This window comes from Paramormyrops kingsleyae, chromosome 14 (assembly GCF_048594095.1).
Source record: "Paramormyrops kingsleyae isolate MSU_618 chromosome 14, PKINGS_0.4, whole genome shotgun sequence".
Taxonomy (NCBI): domain Eukaryota; kingdom Metazoa; phylum Chordata; class Actinopteri; order Osteoglossiformes; family Mormyridae; genus Paramormyrops; species Paramormyrops kingsleyae.
In genome coordinates, this window is record NC_132810.1 from 22,376,238 (window position 1) to 22,394,903 (window position 18,666).

Genomic DNA, 18,666 nt, shown 5'->3' on the forward strand with positions numbered 1-18,666 from the left:
TTTGAACTCTTGCTTAGCTCCTGACTTTGCCTCTCCCCTTCGGATACCGTGTTTCGGCCTGTGTGATTTCTGTACATGTCTGTTAGGTGCGTAAGGAGTGACTGCCTTTTTGTTTATGCGAACGTGGTGTTTACTGTGGTTTTGGTTAGGGAGTTGGATTTAGTCTTCGTCATTTCGTTTTCTCTTGTTTTCGTGACCTTTAGAGTTAGCTTAGTTTGGGACGTGTTCGTTAGCTGTTTTGGTTGTTATTTTGGTGTGGGTCACTCCCGAAATTTGTTGCACCTCGTGTTTGTAAACGTGTCTGTGAATAAATATAAAAAACTACAAAAAAAGATCCCTGTGTTTCCTGTCTTCCCCTCTCCCTTTCCCTTACCATTCTGTCGATCCTCAACCCAAGACTGGGGATCGTAACACTTCATTTTAGTTAAATTGTGGCCATGTTGTATTAGTCCGTTGCCACACTATATTAAAACATGGCCACAATGTATATATGTATATAGTTTTTATCATGAGCGGGTTAACGTAAAACTCCCCTAAACGTAATTTACTTTGAAAAAATCATTTTCAGAATGATCAACAAGAGTAAAGGTACTCTGCTTAGATAAGCTGCAGTATATTCAGCAACTACATTTCGAGAATAGGAAACCACCAAGTAGATGTTACTGCATTGTTCCATGGTGTTACCTGTACTGGAACCTCTGCTGGCTTCTCTGGAAGCTCTTTAGATTCAGCTTGTAGAAGTAGTGGTGACATAGCATGGAAAAGAGATGGGGAATCGTGAATGTTTTTCGAGGACAGCAGTTGGTATCACAGAATAGCAGCTGGTTATTCCTCTGCTTTCCGTTGAAGTTTGTGGGCCCACAGATAAACATGTCTTCTCAGTTAACAGGCTCCAGGACATAGTTTTAAACCACAATGACGTACACAATCAACTCAAAAAATTGAATCTCAACATTGACTAACAGGCGTAAGCTAAAAGCATAGTCCTAAAATCAGTCATTCTTTTAAGGATCAACAAAAAGCCATTTTATAAAACATTTTAAAAATACAACAGGGTTAATATAGCATTTGGATTTCTTGTTGTGGATTTTTTTGTAAATTTAAACCAGAAGTAACAGCAGTGACACTGGCTGACAGAATTAAAATTGATATTATTCAGAGCTGAAAAAGCTGCATCATCTGTTTATTTAATATCTAGGATCAAAATGTAATTTGACTTCGAACTCACTTTCACCTGACTCTTGTTCTTGTGTCTGTAAGAAAAAAGACATTAAAAGTTAAGCACTTACTAAATTATTTAAATAACATCCACTAATTGAAATAAACTCACTGGACAGTTTGTGTTACAAAACAGGCAACTTACCACAGGGATTTTCACATCCCCTTGAGCTATGGGATCCTGTTAGAAGCAAATCAGGATTAGCACTGCGATACTTAATTAAAATGCTGCCACTTCTACACTGTTCCAGGAACAACGAAAACTGCCATTTTCATTACTCTTTGGGCAATAAGCTCCTAAATGTAAAACAAGTCATTTTTTCGTAAAGGTAGCTAGATTGGCCTGAGACGCCACCCACTCAACCCAGATCCACTGACCTCACCCAGGCCTCCTACTGACACCAAACCCCACCCTCTCACCAGAAGCTTCTTCTCCTCCTCCAGCCACTTGTTGTCCTCCACCATCTGCTGCTTCTGCTTCTTCAGCGTCTCCTGCATGCGCTGCTTCTCCATCTCCCACAGTCTCTCTTTGCTGGGCTGCTCCAAGCTGATGTCCCTCTCCTAGCGCAAAAAAAAAAGCAGCGACGGTAAGAGGTGACCAGCATTTTCTGACAGCTCACACTTTCATCATCAGGTCGAGACGTCGCTGTGACACTCTTTCCCTCTCCAGAAATTCTGTTACATTATATATGAGGAATGCTAATCAGCATTCATATCTGTCACAGCATCACTAAACTTTACATGAGTGTCAAACTGAGAATGAATTACAATTATTGTTTCAAGTTAAAGTACAAATCTTTACAGTTGCTTTGAAATGTTATTTCTGTAGATATACACACTGCTTATGAGTCCTTGAATACTAACATCTGGGGGTAACAAGCATAAAAACCTGAATATTGTTTGCTGTATAGTGTCAAATGAGGGGATCGATACATAGTGCAGTTTCAGATTACAGGGCAGAGAAAGACATCTTTATCTTTGGCTTTAGAATTTGTGTCACATAATTTTTAGTAGTAGGGTGATTCTAGGATTTGTTAAGGTGGGAGGGCATTAGAGGGGGCATAACTGATACAGAGAGGCTAACATTATCATTAGCCAATTATATGATATTACTCTGTGAGAAAAGGGAAGAAGCCACTCTGGGGGCCAATCAGCTTTCAACTGCCCTTGTGGCCCCGCCCATGTATACATCCCTACTAATAATGTATAAATTACAAATACAGAGTAATAAATTAATCACAAATAAAAACTGAATGCAACAATAAGAATTTCTTGGAAATCTGAAGACCAAATACAAAGAAAATCAATAATAAAGAACATATTTTTATTTTGATTTATAAGTGTCATGACCTGCTCGCACGATCCTCGTGTGTGCCACGCCCCCTCATTACCTACGTGTGCTATCCCGATTGTGATCACCTGTTGCCTGTTATTTTCTGCTTATCTTATGTATTTAGTCCGCGTCTGAGTTTGTTTTCCCCAGATCGGTCATTGATGTTTGTCGCCATAAAAACCCTATTACCGACTTCACGGCTTTGCTGCCATCCTGCCCGCTGGGCGATCAAAACAATAAGGATTGGTGCTGCCATAGAGCAGAAGGTGACTCACCCCTACACTGTGGCGGCGAGGAGAGGTTGGAGGCACAGTTAAGAAGCCGGAGTCGAAGGCTGACTGGTTACCGTCGGGGCTGCTGAGGGTAGGGGAGCTGACGCACAGCGACTCTGGGACCTGTGGGCCAGACAGCACACAGGCCCACCTGGGATTATATACACAGCAGAGCACCAAACGCAAAGCACACAGGTGAAGAGGCTTCGGATGGACAGACAGACAGCGATAGACCGAGATAGATCCCAAAGGAAACTTCAGAATAAAATGTTGTGCTACAGTGCTGAATGTCCATAAAAGCATGAAAAAATAACACATTTACATTTACCACAATGAACATGCTTAAACATTTAAAAAAAAAAAAACATGGTGCTACTGAAAAAGCAGCCGGAAGTTTCCAAAAGCGGGTTAGACGTGACAAAAGACATTCGAACTGGCAACCTTCCAATCACAGGCAGAGTCCAAAACCGCAGAGACACGTAACAGAGGAATTCCCCATCATTAGCGCATCCATAACTACAGGATGGTCATCACATTTAGTATAGCGGAACACAAACCAACTTGTGCTGAATTCATTTTGATAAATAATCCAATTTTTTTTTCATCTTTCATTTCCGTTTCTCTCAATTTATTGTCCTTACAACATGCTAATTACAACCTGCCAATCACATCTGTCAGATTTTGCGTGCATTTCTTGCGACAATTTTCTGTATCCTGTAAATCCTTGGTGTCTGGAATCCTGCAATATTTAAAGAAAATGTATTTAAAATATGTGTATAGAACATACACCAATCCTAAATTAGCATTAAAATTCTATGAATATCTTAGCTGCTCTGCTTCGTTAATGTAACTCCCACTATAGTTGTCCCGTATGTTGTTTTTCCTCTGCCTACCTGTCTGGAGCTAATCAATAACGCATTTCACAGCATTTTGTACTGAGTATAATTGAATGTGACAAACATAACTTTGAGCTTTGAATATATCATTTATGCACATAGCTATTTAAAGACAAAATTGGGTTCATTCATATTGTTGATTCACATCACACTCTATGATATAATTAACGTTCGAAGAAAACTATCATTTATCAACCGTGTATCCTGTGCAGGGTCACAGGAGGCCTGGACACTATCCCAGCAATTGCAAGGCACAAGGCGAAGGTACCGCTACACTGTTACAATGCTAATTCATCACAGGGCTCGAATACACACGCATACACCAAGGGCAATTCAGAGAGGCCAGCTAGCCTAACTGCATGTCTTTGGACTGCAGGGGTTCCGGGAGGAAACAAGCTCAGCACGAGAAGAACAGGCAGCTGCCACACACAGAGAACAGAGGTGAGGTACGGAACTCTCAGCCTAGGGGTGGGAGGTAAAAACCGCACCCAGTGAGCTACTGCGCTGGCCAATAGGAAAGCCCGAGAGTAAAAATGTTACACATGTAACAAGGGAAGGAGGAAAGGTATCAGAGTACCTGAGAAAGGAGACTTTTATTTCCAAGGTTTTCAAGTTTCGTCCTTGAAGGCTGAAGATCAAAGATAGAAACGTGAGACTCAATAACGGCATTCCATGCAGCACACAGTGCGGCTCATCCGACTCCCACCTTGGGCGGAGGTTCGCAGATGTTTATCTTGGTGTCTAAAATCTTTGTGATGCGATTGCGATCCCTCTGCCTCTCTGCCTCCTGCTCCTTCTCCATCTTCTGGGCATCACTGGTAACAGCAGGCAAATAGTTACTCTTCTTATTTGGGTAAGAATATAAAACAATTAAAATATTTTGGTGGCTTGAAATGTTGAGATCTTCTCCTGGCAATATCGGTATAAGCATCAAGCCCGCATGGAAAAGCCACCTTCCTTCTGAAGATTCTTAAACTGCATGCTGTGTAAAGCTCAACATAGTTTTCCTGGTTATGTATCCAGTTGTTCTGATGTGAAGCTTCGAACCTTCAGCTCCTGTGTGTGTCGGCATGTATATTACAATGTGGGGACCAAACGTGATAACATTTGATAAACACCTATTATTTTGACCTTGTGGGGACATTTTTTTCCAGTTCCAACAAGGGGAAATTCAATTTTATAAGAACTTGTGACTGCAATCAAAAAACTAAAACAGCCAAAGTTCTTGTATTTAGTTTGGTTACTTATGGCTAAGGTTATGGCTGGGTAGGGGTTGGGGGGGCATTGGGTGTTCACCCCATGTGTGTGTAGTTTTCCTCTGGTCTCCAAATCTCCCAAAGTGTGCATGTATGCTTGGGAAGGCCTGGCATCCTATCCAGGATGTCCCCAGTCCTGCCATTTACTTTGTGGCTCCACATTCACTGCAGCCCTTAATGGATATTTATGGCGTTAATGCTATAATATGATAATATGAATGCTTCCTGTCTCCTGCATGCTAACTATATAAAGTTACTTACATACCTGCTTATTATTGCCATACACATACATATATACATAATGACCTGCTGTTAAGTTGAGCTGTCTTTATTTTCCTTGATTGTTCTGCACAACAACTCAAAGTAAATTCCTCATGTATAGAAGTAAACCAGTGTTTCCCAACCCAGTCCTTTGGGAGACAGTCCACGTGTTTGCTCCCTCCCAGTTCCCAGTTCTTCCACTGCAGGGTCATTTTGGGGAGGGTCTGGACCCAGTTCCCAGGCCAGTCCTCAGGGATCCCTAGCTGGTTCTCGTTTTTGATTCCCTCCATCTCTCTGCCAGACAGTCCACATTTTTGCTCCCTCACCTACTGGGAGCTGGGAGAGAGCAAAAACTTGGACTGTCTGGGAGTCCCTGATAACCGGGTTGGAAAGCACTGAAATAAAAGACTGCGGTTGCGATAAGTAGTCATGCTAGATGAAAATTTATGAACTGCATGCCGTAATAACGGAAAGGTAAGAGTGACGGGCGACGCTACCTGAGGATGCACACCAGCTCGGTGAACTTCGGCCTCTCCTGAGGGTCGTACGCCCAGCAGCGGCACATCAGCGTGTACAGGGTAGGCGGACACTCCTCTGGCTTGGGCAGCCGGACACCCTGCTCCAGATGGTTGATCACCGCCTTGTTTTCCAGCCAGAAGAAGGGCTGCTGGCCACGGCTCATGATCTCCCACATGCACACCGCTGGGAAGAGGGAGAGGGGACACCGATGTGTTGACCCAGGTCTGGGCAGCATGTTCAGGTTTTTCAGTCGGTCAGAGCAATTAAGCGGTATACTAAAATAATTATGCTGCTGGGAATTCTCATTGCAATCCTCTATATTATTATTCCTATTTTTTAATCTCAGACATTTGTCCAGGTCAGGGGTCCCGAAATGGGAAACTTCGGAACAAAACTGAATATTATCTTAAAATAATGCATGACTGCCCTAAGTGAAACCCCACCTGGCCCCACAGATGGGTAGTTCAGGTCCAGATAGTCAAAGTCCAGACCAAGATTTTATTTCAACCAACCAGCTGAGTATTCTGTGACTGTGGCTCTTTATACTAAGCTGGTTGGTTGAAACAAAATCTTGATCTGGACTTCTACTCTCTGGACCTAAATTACCCACATTTGTCCGGTCCCGATTGGTAAAATTTAATGGGAACTAAGCTCCCCCCACCCCAGCCCCCCCATGGATCTTGGCTTGTGTGATTAATGGAATTTGGACCTCTGGGGAAAATACTTGAATTCGGTATATGTCAATTAATCCAAAGATTTAAGTCATACTTTAAGAATAAAACACTTATTGCCTGATTTTTTTTATTCACAATTCTGACATGTTTTTTCTGGTTTGATTAAGTCAGACTGGGAAATGCTTACCAAACATCCAGACATCACTTGCTGAGCTAAACCGTCTGAAGTTTATGGATTCCGGGGCCATCCATTTAATAGGCAATCGTGACAAAGAGGCTGCAGAGAGAATAACAAGAGATGGTGTAAAAGTGAAAGGTAGGGAAATTTTTTATATTTTATCCCCAGAATGTAATATATATACTTAACCCTCACACAGACAGCTCCAATTCTCCATTACATTATTTTTCAACTTTAGAGTGGGGGGGGAGCAGGGAACTGAGAGCAAACCCTACAATGATATGGGGAGAACATGCCACAGCCAAGGGGCAGAGACTCAAACCTTGGGCACAGAGATGAGAAACAACAGCGCTAACGGCTGTGCTACCATGCCACCTCACATATCACTCCCCTATACAAAATTACAGATAGAACTTATATTGAAATACCAGAGTGACTCACCTTTGTAATATTCTTCCTCAATGTACCGGGACAGCCCAAAATCCCCAAGCTTTACACACTCTGGTGAAGCAACCAGCACGTTCCTCACAGCAATGTCTCTGTGCACATAACATTATTACACAGATTACCCATTGCAGCGGAGGGGTATACAGCCCCCTGAACAGCAGAAGAGAACACTGAAAAGCAACAGGAAGTTACAAAGGTCAAAGGTCAACCATTGGATTGGTAAGCAGGTACCTCACTTCCAACGGCATATCGAGAGTAACGTGATTACCTATAAGGACAAACCCTCAGGAAAGAAATTAACAGACTATGGGGGGCAGGTTTGTAAGTTTGTTTGTGCTTAACCTCGACACCACGAGTAAATGCAGACTACCAGGAAAAGTAGCAAAAGCAAAGTTTTAACAGTTAACACTGAAAAACATCTCCTCATGCTGTCCATGTTTGAACATTACCCAGCGGGTGAAGGAAACGCTTGTGTGTTACATCACGCCTTTCTCTGTTTTGTCCTTTGGGCCTTGACCTTGTTGTCAAAATGCCCAGAAGCACACCCACCTTAAGAGGACCTCATGAGGGAAAAGATAGTCAGATGTTCTCTGGCATGTTCATATTGATAGCAAGATTTTTTTTGTCCGGCAATTAAAAGATTGTGACAGATGCAATTCATAATTCTATAAAACTAGTAAATATCCTTTCTTGCATCGTTATACCTTTTAATAACTGAAATGGTAATAAAATGGATCTGTTGTCTAAAACACTTCAAACCACACACTGCGCAATATCTCCTTTGCTGCTCACAGGAAAACCTCACAGAAAACAGTGCAACGGCATTCATATGAAAACCACACATAATCAGACTTAAATAAAAACGCGATGCACATGCTGACACAGTATTGAGGATTAAATGTAGTTCTAGGCAGAAGACAGTGAGCATGTTAAAATAATCAGTGTTTGCAGGGTAGCAGCATACCTGTGTACCATGTGTAGACCCTCTAAATAGGCCAGAGCTTTGCAGATCTGCATGGCGTACAGCACCAGTGTAACATTGGGAAGATTGGGCTGGTTTTGCACCAGGTATTTTCCAAGCTAAAAGAAAAAACCAGATAAATTATGTGCTGATGATGACCACCTATTTGCATCTATGTTGATTTTGGAATTCACACACACATACGTGCACGCGCGCGCATGAACACACACACGCACACGTTTCTAATACCTTTGTGGGGACTCTCCATTCATTGCTCTGGGGAAAACTCTAATTCCAACACGATGACCTTAACCCCTACCCAGCCCTAACCTTAACCATAAGTAACCAAAGTAAATATGAGACTTTTGGCATTTTTCATTTTTTGATTGCAGTAAGAGGTTTTTATAATATTGAATTTCCCTTGTAGGGGCTGAAAAAATGTTTTTTATCTTTGTGAGGATATTTGGTCCCCACAATGCAATGTATATCTGTCCCACACACACACACACACACACACACACACACCGCAAGCCTGAAGCATGTGGTGACAGTTACACCCACAGCATTAGCATGCCACATGATCTTAACAGCAGCTTTGCAGTTTCCCATACAGCTCTAATTTTATACACTATACAGCTTTAAACCAACATAACAATAAATGACCGTCTGCAAAGCATACTTTAAATTATCCAGTAAACACAAAATGAACCCCATCCACATCAGGAACAGATTGACTAAGCTTCAACATTAGTTTAAATCAGTGATTCTCAAATGTTTTCTGTTAGGTCCCCCTTTGTAGGCAGTTGACCTTTCATTCCCCGCCTGCTCCCACCCCGCCCCCCGTGCACGGGTGCACATGACTGGTATGCAAGTATGCATTCGCCGTATGAAGCGATACGTGCAGAAATTGTCGTAGCAGCGCAAATCCGTATTTATATTACGTGCATTTGCGCTGCTATGACAAGAAATTACCATGCATTTGAATCCTTACATAATTAATTTGTACTTCCTGTGTGGTACCGCGATTAAAATGGTTAATGTCATAACAGCAAATGCATTATAGACAAAATGGGACAGATTTTTGCTTAATTAAACCCGCCATCGGTTTTTCGTTTCTCCCCTAACGAAAATCTGTCCATGTTTTACTTAACGTTTGCTTCGCTGTCTGAAAAAAAACCCCAAAGGCACTGATTGGTATTGCTCCCCCTTTAAACACGTAAGTTAAACTTTGGTTCCGATACACATTTTAGCACACTCCCCACATGGGATTTGTGGTGCTTTGCACGCCCCGGTGACACGGCACTCCCCAGGAGAGGTGCGCCACACGCATTGAGAATCACTGCTTTAAACAGTCAGTTTCTTAAGCTGGATATTTCTGCGATGAGCTGTTTCATCCAAGGCCCTCTAACCTCTCCATGCCGGCATATTTCCATAACAATCCACACGGGGTCCTCCTCAATAATCCCAATTAGTTTCACAATGTGGGGATGATCCAGGTTCTTCATTGTCACTGAAATGCATGTTTGATTAATACAAAGAGCACAAGTGGATAGTAATGGGGGACAATCGCTATAATATTTCCCAAAACCTATAACTCACCGGCTTCGCTCATGAATTTCTCCTTGACGTCCATGGAACAGTCCTTGCAGGTCTTCACCGCTACGCTAATCTTCTCTCCTCCAGTCTATGTTCAAAAGTATGTTTTCCAGAAAAAAAACATAGAACTAATATTTAATGAAATTTGTTAAAATAACTGACACAGAATGAAGTCCATTCATCCATATTCTGTAGCCACTTGACCTATTCAGGGTTGCAGGCTTGTTCTGGAACTTGTCCTAGAGGCTACAGGCACAAGGCAGAACCCATCACATAACTCAGAGTGGGGCACCAACCCATCACAGGACACACTCACAACTGCAGGCAGTTTGGCAACTTCAATTAACCTCAGCATGTTTTTGGGCTGTGGGGGGTAAACGGGAGTAGGCTACTGGACAGAAACCCCACGGTGACAGAGAGAGAACATACAAACTCCACACACACAGAGCCAAAGCAGATACTTGAACCCTAGTCCCAGAGATGGGAAGCAACAGTGCTAACCACTGCACCACCATGCCACCCCTAGAATGAAGTGGATATTTCATTTTTCATATTCAAGATGATTGAAATAATTGAAATTGGATCAACACAATTACATGAAGTGTACTTGCCCGCTTTTTATAAACTCCTTCATGAACCTCTCCGAAGAATCCCTCACCGAGAATTCGGCCTATGATGATATCATCTCTGGAGATATTATACTTGATCACTACAACGGGAGAAAAGTTTTCCTGATATTCTTGAATGAAGATCACAATTTCCTGCATTTCCAAATTTTCAGGCACTAGTATGAATATTAAAATGTGTGCGTTTATGTTTTTCTGCGTGCTGTTTTACAAAAGGGTCTGTATTGCCATATTGTGCAATTGTAAGATAAAGGATTGTTTCATTTGATTGATTTCTTTCACTTAGAAAATGGGCTTTTTCATACTCAGAGGGGCTTGCAAACACTTGACCCTTATGCCAAACCAGAACAGAGATTCTTTACCTGCTGGTTTCTCATCTGGTATTTCATCATATATGTCAGACTCTACAACAGAGCAGCGCAGAGCATAAAAATCAGGCCATCGACACTTATGGAAAAATAATTTACATAATGGCTAGCAGAGAATTTCAAACCCACCTATGCTGTCTTCCAAATGATGCCCTTTAGATCCACCTTTGATGTCACTGCTGGAACTGAAATACAAAACCGATAATAATGGATAAGTCTCATGCAGGTCATCATGCAGACAGAAACGGATCATTTAGAAATAAAACGTTTTTGTCCTGGGATAATTACTCACTCTGTTGGAATCTCTGGTAACATGTTTCTTATGTCCTTATCTGAGGAAAATAATTATTTAAGTATAAATGTATATGAATATATAAGAATCATTATTGCAACTGCTTTTGCGTTTGTTTACCTAAAGCCTACTCTCTAATGACATTCAAATTGAAATGAGACTGTCGTACCCTTATTCTGTCTTACGATGACGGTGCTTTTCCGACCGCACTCGATTCGACAGTATCCGTCGATTAAGTCGGCCATGCTCTCAGCCATCGCCATCGTCACTATGTTGATCGACAGCGGCTGAAAAGTGACAGAGGGATGCGTCTTCAGACAGGCTTTCCACCAACAGCAAAGCAAGGCAGTACTCCAGTACTGAGAACCGCTTCCACGATAAACAACGCTTTATGATGCTAGCTTCAATGTTCTTTCATTCATGGAAGAATAAACAACAATAATATCGAATACTATCTGGTGTAGAAGTATAGTGTGAGTCTAGAAGTCTTAAATATACCACACTCATAAAAAAGACAGATTTGCCTTACTGACAATAGGTAAGTTGTAGTGTAATTGCAAGAGTCTTAAATATACCGTATTCATAAAAAAAGATGGATTTGCTTTTCTGACAATACGAATATTAAAAGTATTACTGGAGGTTATTCCTTTACTTGACAGATGTTTCACTCCTAACAAAGGAAAAGAAGGTCATCGGTTTGACATTGATGGCATTTACCTGCTTGGCTCCGCTGATCTCGACGTGCAAGTGTGCCTTTCCATCAGCTTGTGGGGAACATTTAATACTAGTGATCTGATGGAATTCAGCCAAGCAAACCGGCTGGAACAAGAGCAACAAACTTTAATTGTAACACTTTTCACACACAAGAATACATTTTTCAGCTGATTTGTGAAGTAGATCATTTCATGAATAACACATATAACACACTCAAGTAGTAGTTTTGTTTTATACTTTTATTTTCTTATTAACTATACAAATCAATGTTACATATACAGTACTTGTCAAACTCTGCTACTCAAAAACAAAGTTATTCTGAGTGATGACTGCCCATTCCTACCAATAAGTTTTTCTGGGTACGCTGGCGGATTCCTTTAGCACTAATGACCAACTCCACTGCAAGACTCCAACCTTGCTGCAAAGTAACATTAAAGAACCATCAGCATAAGCTCATCATGTACGTGCAAGATGTGAAAATCGCATTTTTACTTATGGGAATTTGCAATACAAAGTTATGTACAGTGTACACAGAAAGTCTTGGGACGCTTGCTTAATTCAGTAAAAATATTGCAAATTTATGGGTTTTATAATAAAAATCATTACTTCATTCATTTGTTTACATGTATCATATTAAAAACAACCAAGAGTTTTAGAGTAAAACATTAATTTCAAGTACTAATAAACCTAAACCCAAATTAAGCTGAAAGCTCTTCTGAGTTAAAAGATTCATTGACAAGCATCATTGGGTGCTTTTTAATGAGTAACACCTTTGCAATAACATAATAGTAATAATTGATACTTTATGGATTCCCATGGGGAAATTGTCTTTATGCCTCCCTCAACTTGCTCTTTTTTTGTAGAGTAAGTCATCCACAAAGGGCAGCTACCCATAGCAGCACCCAGGGAGCTGGGGGTTAAGGGCCTTGCCCAAGGACCCGTAGACGTGCTGAGGCTGGGTTTAAACTGGCGACCTTCAGATTACAGGCACACAGGCTTAGCCCACTCAGCCACACGCTGCCCCATATTTGTGTTTAGTATCCCTTTGAGAGCAAGTGACTTTTATTGCAATTAATAGCAAAATGGGAAGAACAGAACTGAATGACTCAGTCAAAAAATAAATAAATACATAAAAAGAAATTGTTTGTATGGAAGATATGTGCAGATAAATTAAACATTTTCAATGGACTGGTTATGAAACCAGTAAATTTGCAACATTATTACATAATTTAGCATGTGTCCAAAGGCTTTCAGGAGCATTGTATGTCTAATCCTCAAGCTGCACAGTGCAATCAGACTCGTATAACATCTAATGGAAGCTTCAGTGACTGTTTTTATAATGATGACAAACTTACAATCTGGTTTGTAAGATAAGATTCTTGCTGGAAACTTTAAATCAGTTAATAATTCCTGTGGTGCTAAATTTAGCTCTACACTTGAAAAAAACTGTAACACATTGCTTTGGTTAAAAGCACATGGTATTGTCATTGTTTCTATCAGTCATCACTCTGTTCTTGAATTAAATAGCCGTTGACTCATAATAATCCTACAAGGGTCATTCTGTTAATTTAGGTATCTCACCACAAGCTCACAGGGATACACCTCCTCATCAAAATTAGAGAAGCTGCTCAAGATCTCGAAAAATTTCAGGATGCAATCCTCCTCCTTCAGCGTGGCGTACTTCTGGAACGTTTGTTGAATCGACTTCCGGAGTTGCTTCGGCTGCATTAGATATGGAACTCATTGATCATTAAGTGGTTGGCCAAATTCCCTAATATACAACTGAACAGTTCTAATGTCTACAATCCCTATAGCCAATGAGGATGGCCAACCAAGCATTACCCTCACAGTACTTGTTCAAGTCCAGAGAGTAAAAGTCCAGACCGGGATTTTGTTTCAACAAACCAGTACTCTGTGACTGTGACTCTTTATGCTCAACTTGTTGGTTGAAACAAAATCCCAGTCTGGACTGAATTAACCAACTCTGTTCAGGTTAGAAGCAAATACAATACAATGCACACATCTGCAAATACCCCTCAATGACTCCTTCATTATGTACAATTCTGTGATTAGAAGGTTGTTGTTTCAAATCCCAGGGATGACAGACTGATGCCATCGTTGGGCCCTTGAACAAGGCCCTTAACCCCCAGCCCCTGCTGACCCTGTGCTATGACCCCCAAGCTTCTGCTCAGATCTATATGTATCTGTGTGTCTCATGGAGAGCCAGATGGGATAGGCAAAAAGATAATTATAAAGAGAGATTACAGAAGACAAAATGTTTATGACTTTACCTTCATAGAGTTAATAAGTTCTCGAGGAAAAAACAGGTCAAGGCCAACCTCTTTTCTAAAAAACACATAATGCAATATACTTTTCATACATTGCAAAGACAGCTGTTATAAGAATATCAACTTCATTTGCACTGCTGTTCTTCTAATTTTCATTAATTGTACTAATACGGAAAACCAACACATGCAAGCTGAGATATACATATATGGGCTTACGTTAAAAAGTCCAATACTCACTCAAAAAAATCAAAATTTGACTTTTTCTCCAGGCCACTGGCATTCATATCTTTATAAAACCTCCTGTTTAAGGGACAAATTGCATATTTTACAGATGAGCTTCCTAGATGTAGGCCATAACTTGACACTAAATCAGTATTAAATATTCTCCTCAGTCTCTTTATATTTCTCATTCTTACCTTTATACAGTAAAACATATTTTATTATTTATATTTTGCTTTAATACTACCAAGCTTTATTTGGTATTGCTAAAAATGTCATTACCTGATTTCCAGACAACCTAATTGAAAAGGCAAGTTCTCGCTGACTTTACCGGTGCAGCTGTGCATGTAGTCACCACGAACCTGAATTAGGTACATTAAACGATTAATGCATCACAACGTCCCAGACATCTGATTAGCTATGGATGATGTGGATAAACACAGTATATTTGACTTTAAATGAAATAGCTCGCTATAAATAAACCACATAACTCGTCACATAATTCCAATCTTCTCCAGGAGTCTGATTTCCTTTTCTAAAAATGTTGTAAGAGGAATTGAATCACAATGACCCTACTGAAAATTGATGGAATTTTCTTCACAAATTTGAATGAAAAGTAGCAATAGATTGTGCATTACAATGCTCTCTTTGATATCTTATGAGAAAAACACTACTAACCTGGTGATAGAAGTACAGCAGCGTTGTTCTGTCTTCTCGAAATTTTGCTGCGAAATTACTTGGAATGTAACGGATCCTCAAATCAAATCTAGATATTCAAAATCAAAAATAAATAAAAAACAATTTTATTACATATAAAATGAGACATCTCTAATGGCAACAATGTTGTCAAGCGTTACAAAATTTTACTATTAATTTTGGTTTTGTTAATCAGTGGATATTGATGATGATTATATTTTCATTACAACAGGTAATTGATCGGTAATCAGACTCATGCATGGCATGTTTGATTATGTCAGCTTATCCATGCACAGAAACGAATATTATATTTCAAATTAGCATACAGTTTTGAAGTGCATTAAGCAAAGACTGTGACAAAAGACCTTGAATTTACCCCCAATGGATGGAGGGAGATTAGCTTGACTTGAGTTTTGTATGTCAGCAGTTGGTGCTTATGCTTCCTATATGGCTACTTTGTTGAAATTTTACTGAGAATAAGGTAGAGCTGGTGTGGATGTTAATAAGACGGGTCTTTGGTAATGGTTTCCCTGCTTCCTGGTTAACAAGAAGCCTTTGGGGACGGCACACAAGATCTTATTTTTGCAAGATCTAAATTACAAAGAGGGGGTTAATCTTAAGTAAACAACATACAGTGGTACCTCAGTTCTCAAACTCATTATAACTCGAATGTCTTAAAAGTCAAACCAACCAGTTCGAAAAAAAATTACCTAGAACTCGATCTGAATCTCAGAAGTCAAACTGTGAACGTCGACCTAAAATAACTTGTGCGCGCGAGGAAATGAGTCACGCGGAAATAAAGGGTAACGCTTCAGTCTCAGCCTCGCATTCGCTGTGATAGCATCATGCATGTTTACACTAGCTGAATACATATATTTAGATAATAAAAATACATTTAGACAATGATAGACAGTAACAGTAGTTAATATTATATAATAAAATACATTTAAAAATAAAGATTTCTTATTCATTATTTTAATATTAATAATAAACCATTAATACATTTAATTATAATAATATTGTCGTGCCGAGCGGGGGCGGAACGGAGACAAAGGCGCAGACGTCAGGGTATCGGGGAATACGGGGTTTAATTACAGGTAAGGCAGGCAAAACGCAGACAGACAATACAATGACCGGACTGGGGAAACAAACTGAAACGCGGACGAAATACAGAGGACTCATGACAGCAACCAGAAACAGCTGATGACACAGGGATTCCACACGGGGTTAACGAGGGGGCGTGGCACACAGAAGGAGCAGACGATCAGGGCAGGTCACATTGTTTTTTTTAACTTTACACATTGTTTGGATACATTTATTTTCTTACTTTACAAATTACTGTTTTGATAAATGTGCTTAGATGTGTTTAGTACAGTATATGCTCTTCTTGTTTTATCTGGTTCATTTTGTGTTTAAATGCTTAAAAAAAACATATTTAGGTGTAATTTTTTAGGGCCGGGAAACAATTAATTGGTTTTCCATTATTTCTTATGGGGATCACAACTCAAACTTTTTAGGATTCGAGTTCTGAGGTACCACTGTATATAACCAAAAGGTTGCTAAGCAGCAGAGATGGGAAATAGAGCACCAGGGGGATGCTTTCAGCTAACTACCCACCTCCACTCCGACTCCAGGTTTTGCTCCTCATGCATCTGCTCCACGTTGGCCACGGTCATGTCGGGGTGCAGCCAGTGCACCGTGTCGGACTTCAGGTGCCTCAGCAGCAGCCCGTAGCAGTTCGGGAAGAGGATGCCGGGGCCCAGCCGCCCACTGGCCAGGATAGACTGGATGATAGCCTAGGAAAGCAGTCATTCTCGGGCTTGGTCACAGCTCAGCACAGCCCACCTCTGGACTGAGGCCTCCTCCACGCTGAAGCTTACTTAGCTTTAAGTAAAGAAACTGCCAGTCTAACATAATAACTATAAGAGAACCATGTGGGAAGGAGAATAAAAAAACTAAGGTAGTGATTTGTAACTCAAGATATAGTACGGAGGTCCTCTGGTGACATATTGCGTGGCCAAAAAATAATTAAGTGGTGGCCACGAGACAATAATGCGTGACCACGAGATTTCCGAATGCCTGGAAACAAATGGACAACTTCGAGAGTAGATAAATGTAAGTATAATTTTATAAAGAAATTATAATTTTTTAAATTGATAACATAATTGTGAGAAGACACATGTTAACTTCCTAAAGGCATTATCGACAAGTGCATTAGACCAGCGTACAACATCCAGGAAATTTTAGTCGTTCCCACGCCTTAAGAAAGACATGGCCACCACTTAATTATCTCGTGGCCACAAAAATATATTTATTTCTCTGATGTCACCAGAGGGGCTCCGTAATATCCTCCTGAGACCCAAGGAAAAAAGTGTCCTTCAATTGTAGCTTATTTGTCTTTGGAGGAAATAAGACATCTTACAATTTACATTTTTTCAAATTTATTCTTATTTTAATTTCACAGCATGTCCTCTTTAGTGCACAACAAGAATAAATACGTTTCCCAACGTCAGTGAAAAAATAAATGCAAAAATACAATGTCTAGTACAATGGACATAAATGAATAGATCGGGTCTCAGGAGGATATAGAACACTGTGCTAACAGTGCAAAGGTTGTGGGTTTTAATCTCAGGGAGTCTACATAAAATGTAATCCATCCCTCTACTATAAATTGCTTTGGATATGTGTCAGGTAAATGTAACTTCCATCCATGCATTTCCTGAAACTGATTGTTCTATTAAGGGTGACGGGGGGTCTGGGTCCTATCCCAGAGGCTATGGGCACAAGGCAGGGGACCACCCAGGATGGGGCGCCAACCCAACGCAGGAAATGTAACTTAAATCTGAAAAATAAGCTTCTTGTTCTACTGCTGCATAATGCTGTAAAAGTGGTAAAGGTCTGCAAAACTCAATAAGTTTCGAATTTTGTTAATGTAATGGTTAAACTGGTATTTTTGGCAAGTAATTAGGTTCATTTTTATCAATTCTTTTTATCATTACAGTATTTCCAAATGGATGTTTGTTATCTACATAATTATTATAGAGAAAAATCAGAGTGCTGTCTCTTAAGGTCTGATGTGACTTCAGAAGAGTATATGATACTTTTAATCAAAATCAGTTTAAACCCTAATTTAAATGTATAATAATAGTCATTATATAGCTGTGTATAATGCAAATATTCACTCAAAATAAAGGATAATAATAAAACAAAATAATATCACTAGAATTTTATTTAGAAATGGAACTGAACATTCATTTTGCTAATACAATCATCATGAAACTTTTTATATTTGGCTAGCAGCAATACATTAGCTATAGCCTATAGGTTTCTCCTTCTACTACAATTACCCCCCGAGATGACTCACCCTGATCTCCCATGTGCTGTCGCATTTGACCAGTTTGAAGTTCTTGCCCAGGTTGGAGTTGCTACTGACTAAGCAGACTTTGAGGATTCTGGCAGATGTACTGTCTTTCTGTGGGACTGTGTCCAGTTCTTCCTTTTGCATCTCCTTGCCGCCAGGATGGCCTAATTTCCAGTACAAGGCATCTACAGACATCTCCACACTAGTTGTTTAAGGAACTGCCACAGCATAGCTGGGGGGAAAGTTGGAACAAAGTTGGTAAGCTAACATTCATTTGCTATCAGTTTCAGTGTCTGGCTTTGTGTGCTTGTGATTGGAAGAACTTGGGTTCAAATCTTGCGGTTGGCAAAGCAGTTTCACCAGTGGGCGTTTAAGTAAAGCCATTAACCGCCAATTGCTCCAGGGACTGACTGACCCTATTTCTTCAACTATACAATGTATTAGATGAAAGTACCTGCCAAATATGCAACAAATATTAAAAACTCTACAGA

The 18,666-nt window shown here is 40.2% G+C and overlaps 1 protein-coding gene across 2 annotated transcripts in view; it reads right to left on the reverse strand.

Moving 5' to 3' along the window:
- ptk2ba (protein tyrosine kinase 2 beta, a) overlaps positions 1-18,666 on the reverse strand; it is a 35,315-nt gene that overhangs the window by 4,168 nt on the left and 12,481 nt on the right. The window contains exons 2-28 of one of the 2 annotated variants that reach the window (XM_023839239.2): positions 18,179-18,407; positions 16,432-16,610; positions 14,797-14,884; positions 14,401-14,480; positions 14,137-14,199; positions 13,903-13,957; positions 13,193-13,333; positions 11,955-12,029; positions 11,615-11,716; positions 11,067-11,184; positions 10,898-10,937; positions 10,735-10,790; positions 10,600-10,641; positions 10,223-10,320; positions 9,615-9,699; positions 9,425-9,525; positions 8,019-8,134; positions 7,049-7,146; positions 6,617-6,706; positions 5,734-5,938; positions 4,426-4,534; positions 4,297-4,347; positions 2,827-2,946; positions 1,639-1,779; positions 1,364-1,399; positions 1,229-1,253; positions 685-731 (exon numbers count right to left, since the gene is read on the reverse strand). In XM_023839239.2, coding sequence (XP_023695007.1) covers positions 685-731; positions 1,229-1,253; positions 1,364-1,399; positions 1,639-1,779; positions 2,827-2,946; positions 4,297-4,347; positions 4,426-4,534; positions 5,734-5,938; positions 6,617-6,706; positions 7,049-7,146; positions 8,019-8,134; positions 9,425-9,525; positions 9,615-9,699; positions 10,223-10,320; positions 10,600-10,641; positions 10,735-10,790; positions 10,898-10,937; positions 11,067-11,184; positions 11,615-11,716; positions 11,955-12,029; positions 13,193-13,333; positions 13,903-13,957; positions 14,137-14,199; positions 14,401-14,480; positions 14,797-14,884; positions 16,432-16,610; positions 18,179-18,370 — 2,553 coding nt within the window. In that variant the 5' untranslated portion in view covers positions 18,371-18,407. The remainder of the gene's footprint in view (positions 1-684; positions 732-1,228; positions 1,254-1,363; positions 1,400-1,638; positions 1,780-2,826; positions 2,947-4,296; positions 4,348-4,425; positions 4,535-5,733; positions 5,939-6,616; positions 6,707-7,048; positions 7,147-8,018; positions 8,135-9,424; positions 9,526-9,614; positions 9,700-10,222; positions 10,321-10,599; positions 10,642-10,734; positions 10,791-10,897; positions 10,938-11,066; positions 11,185-11,614; positions 11,717-11,954; positions 12,030-13,192; positions 13,334-13,902; positions 13,958-14,136; positions 14,200-14,400; positions 14,481-14,796; positions 14,885-16,431; positions 16,611-18,178; positions 18,408-18,666) is intronic. The other variant, XM_072698841.1, reaches the window with a different exon arrangement.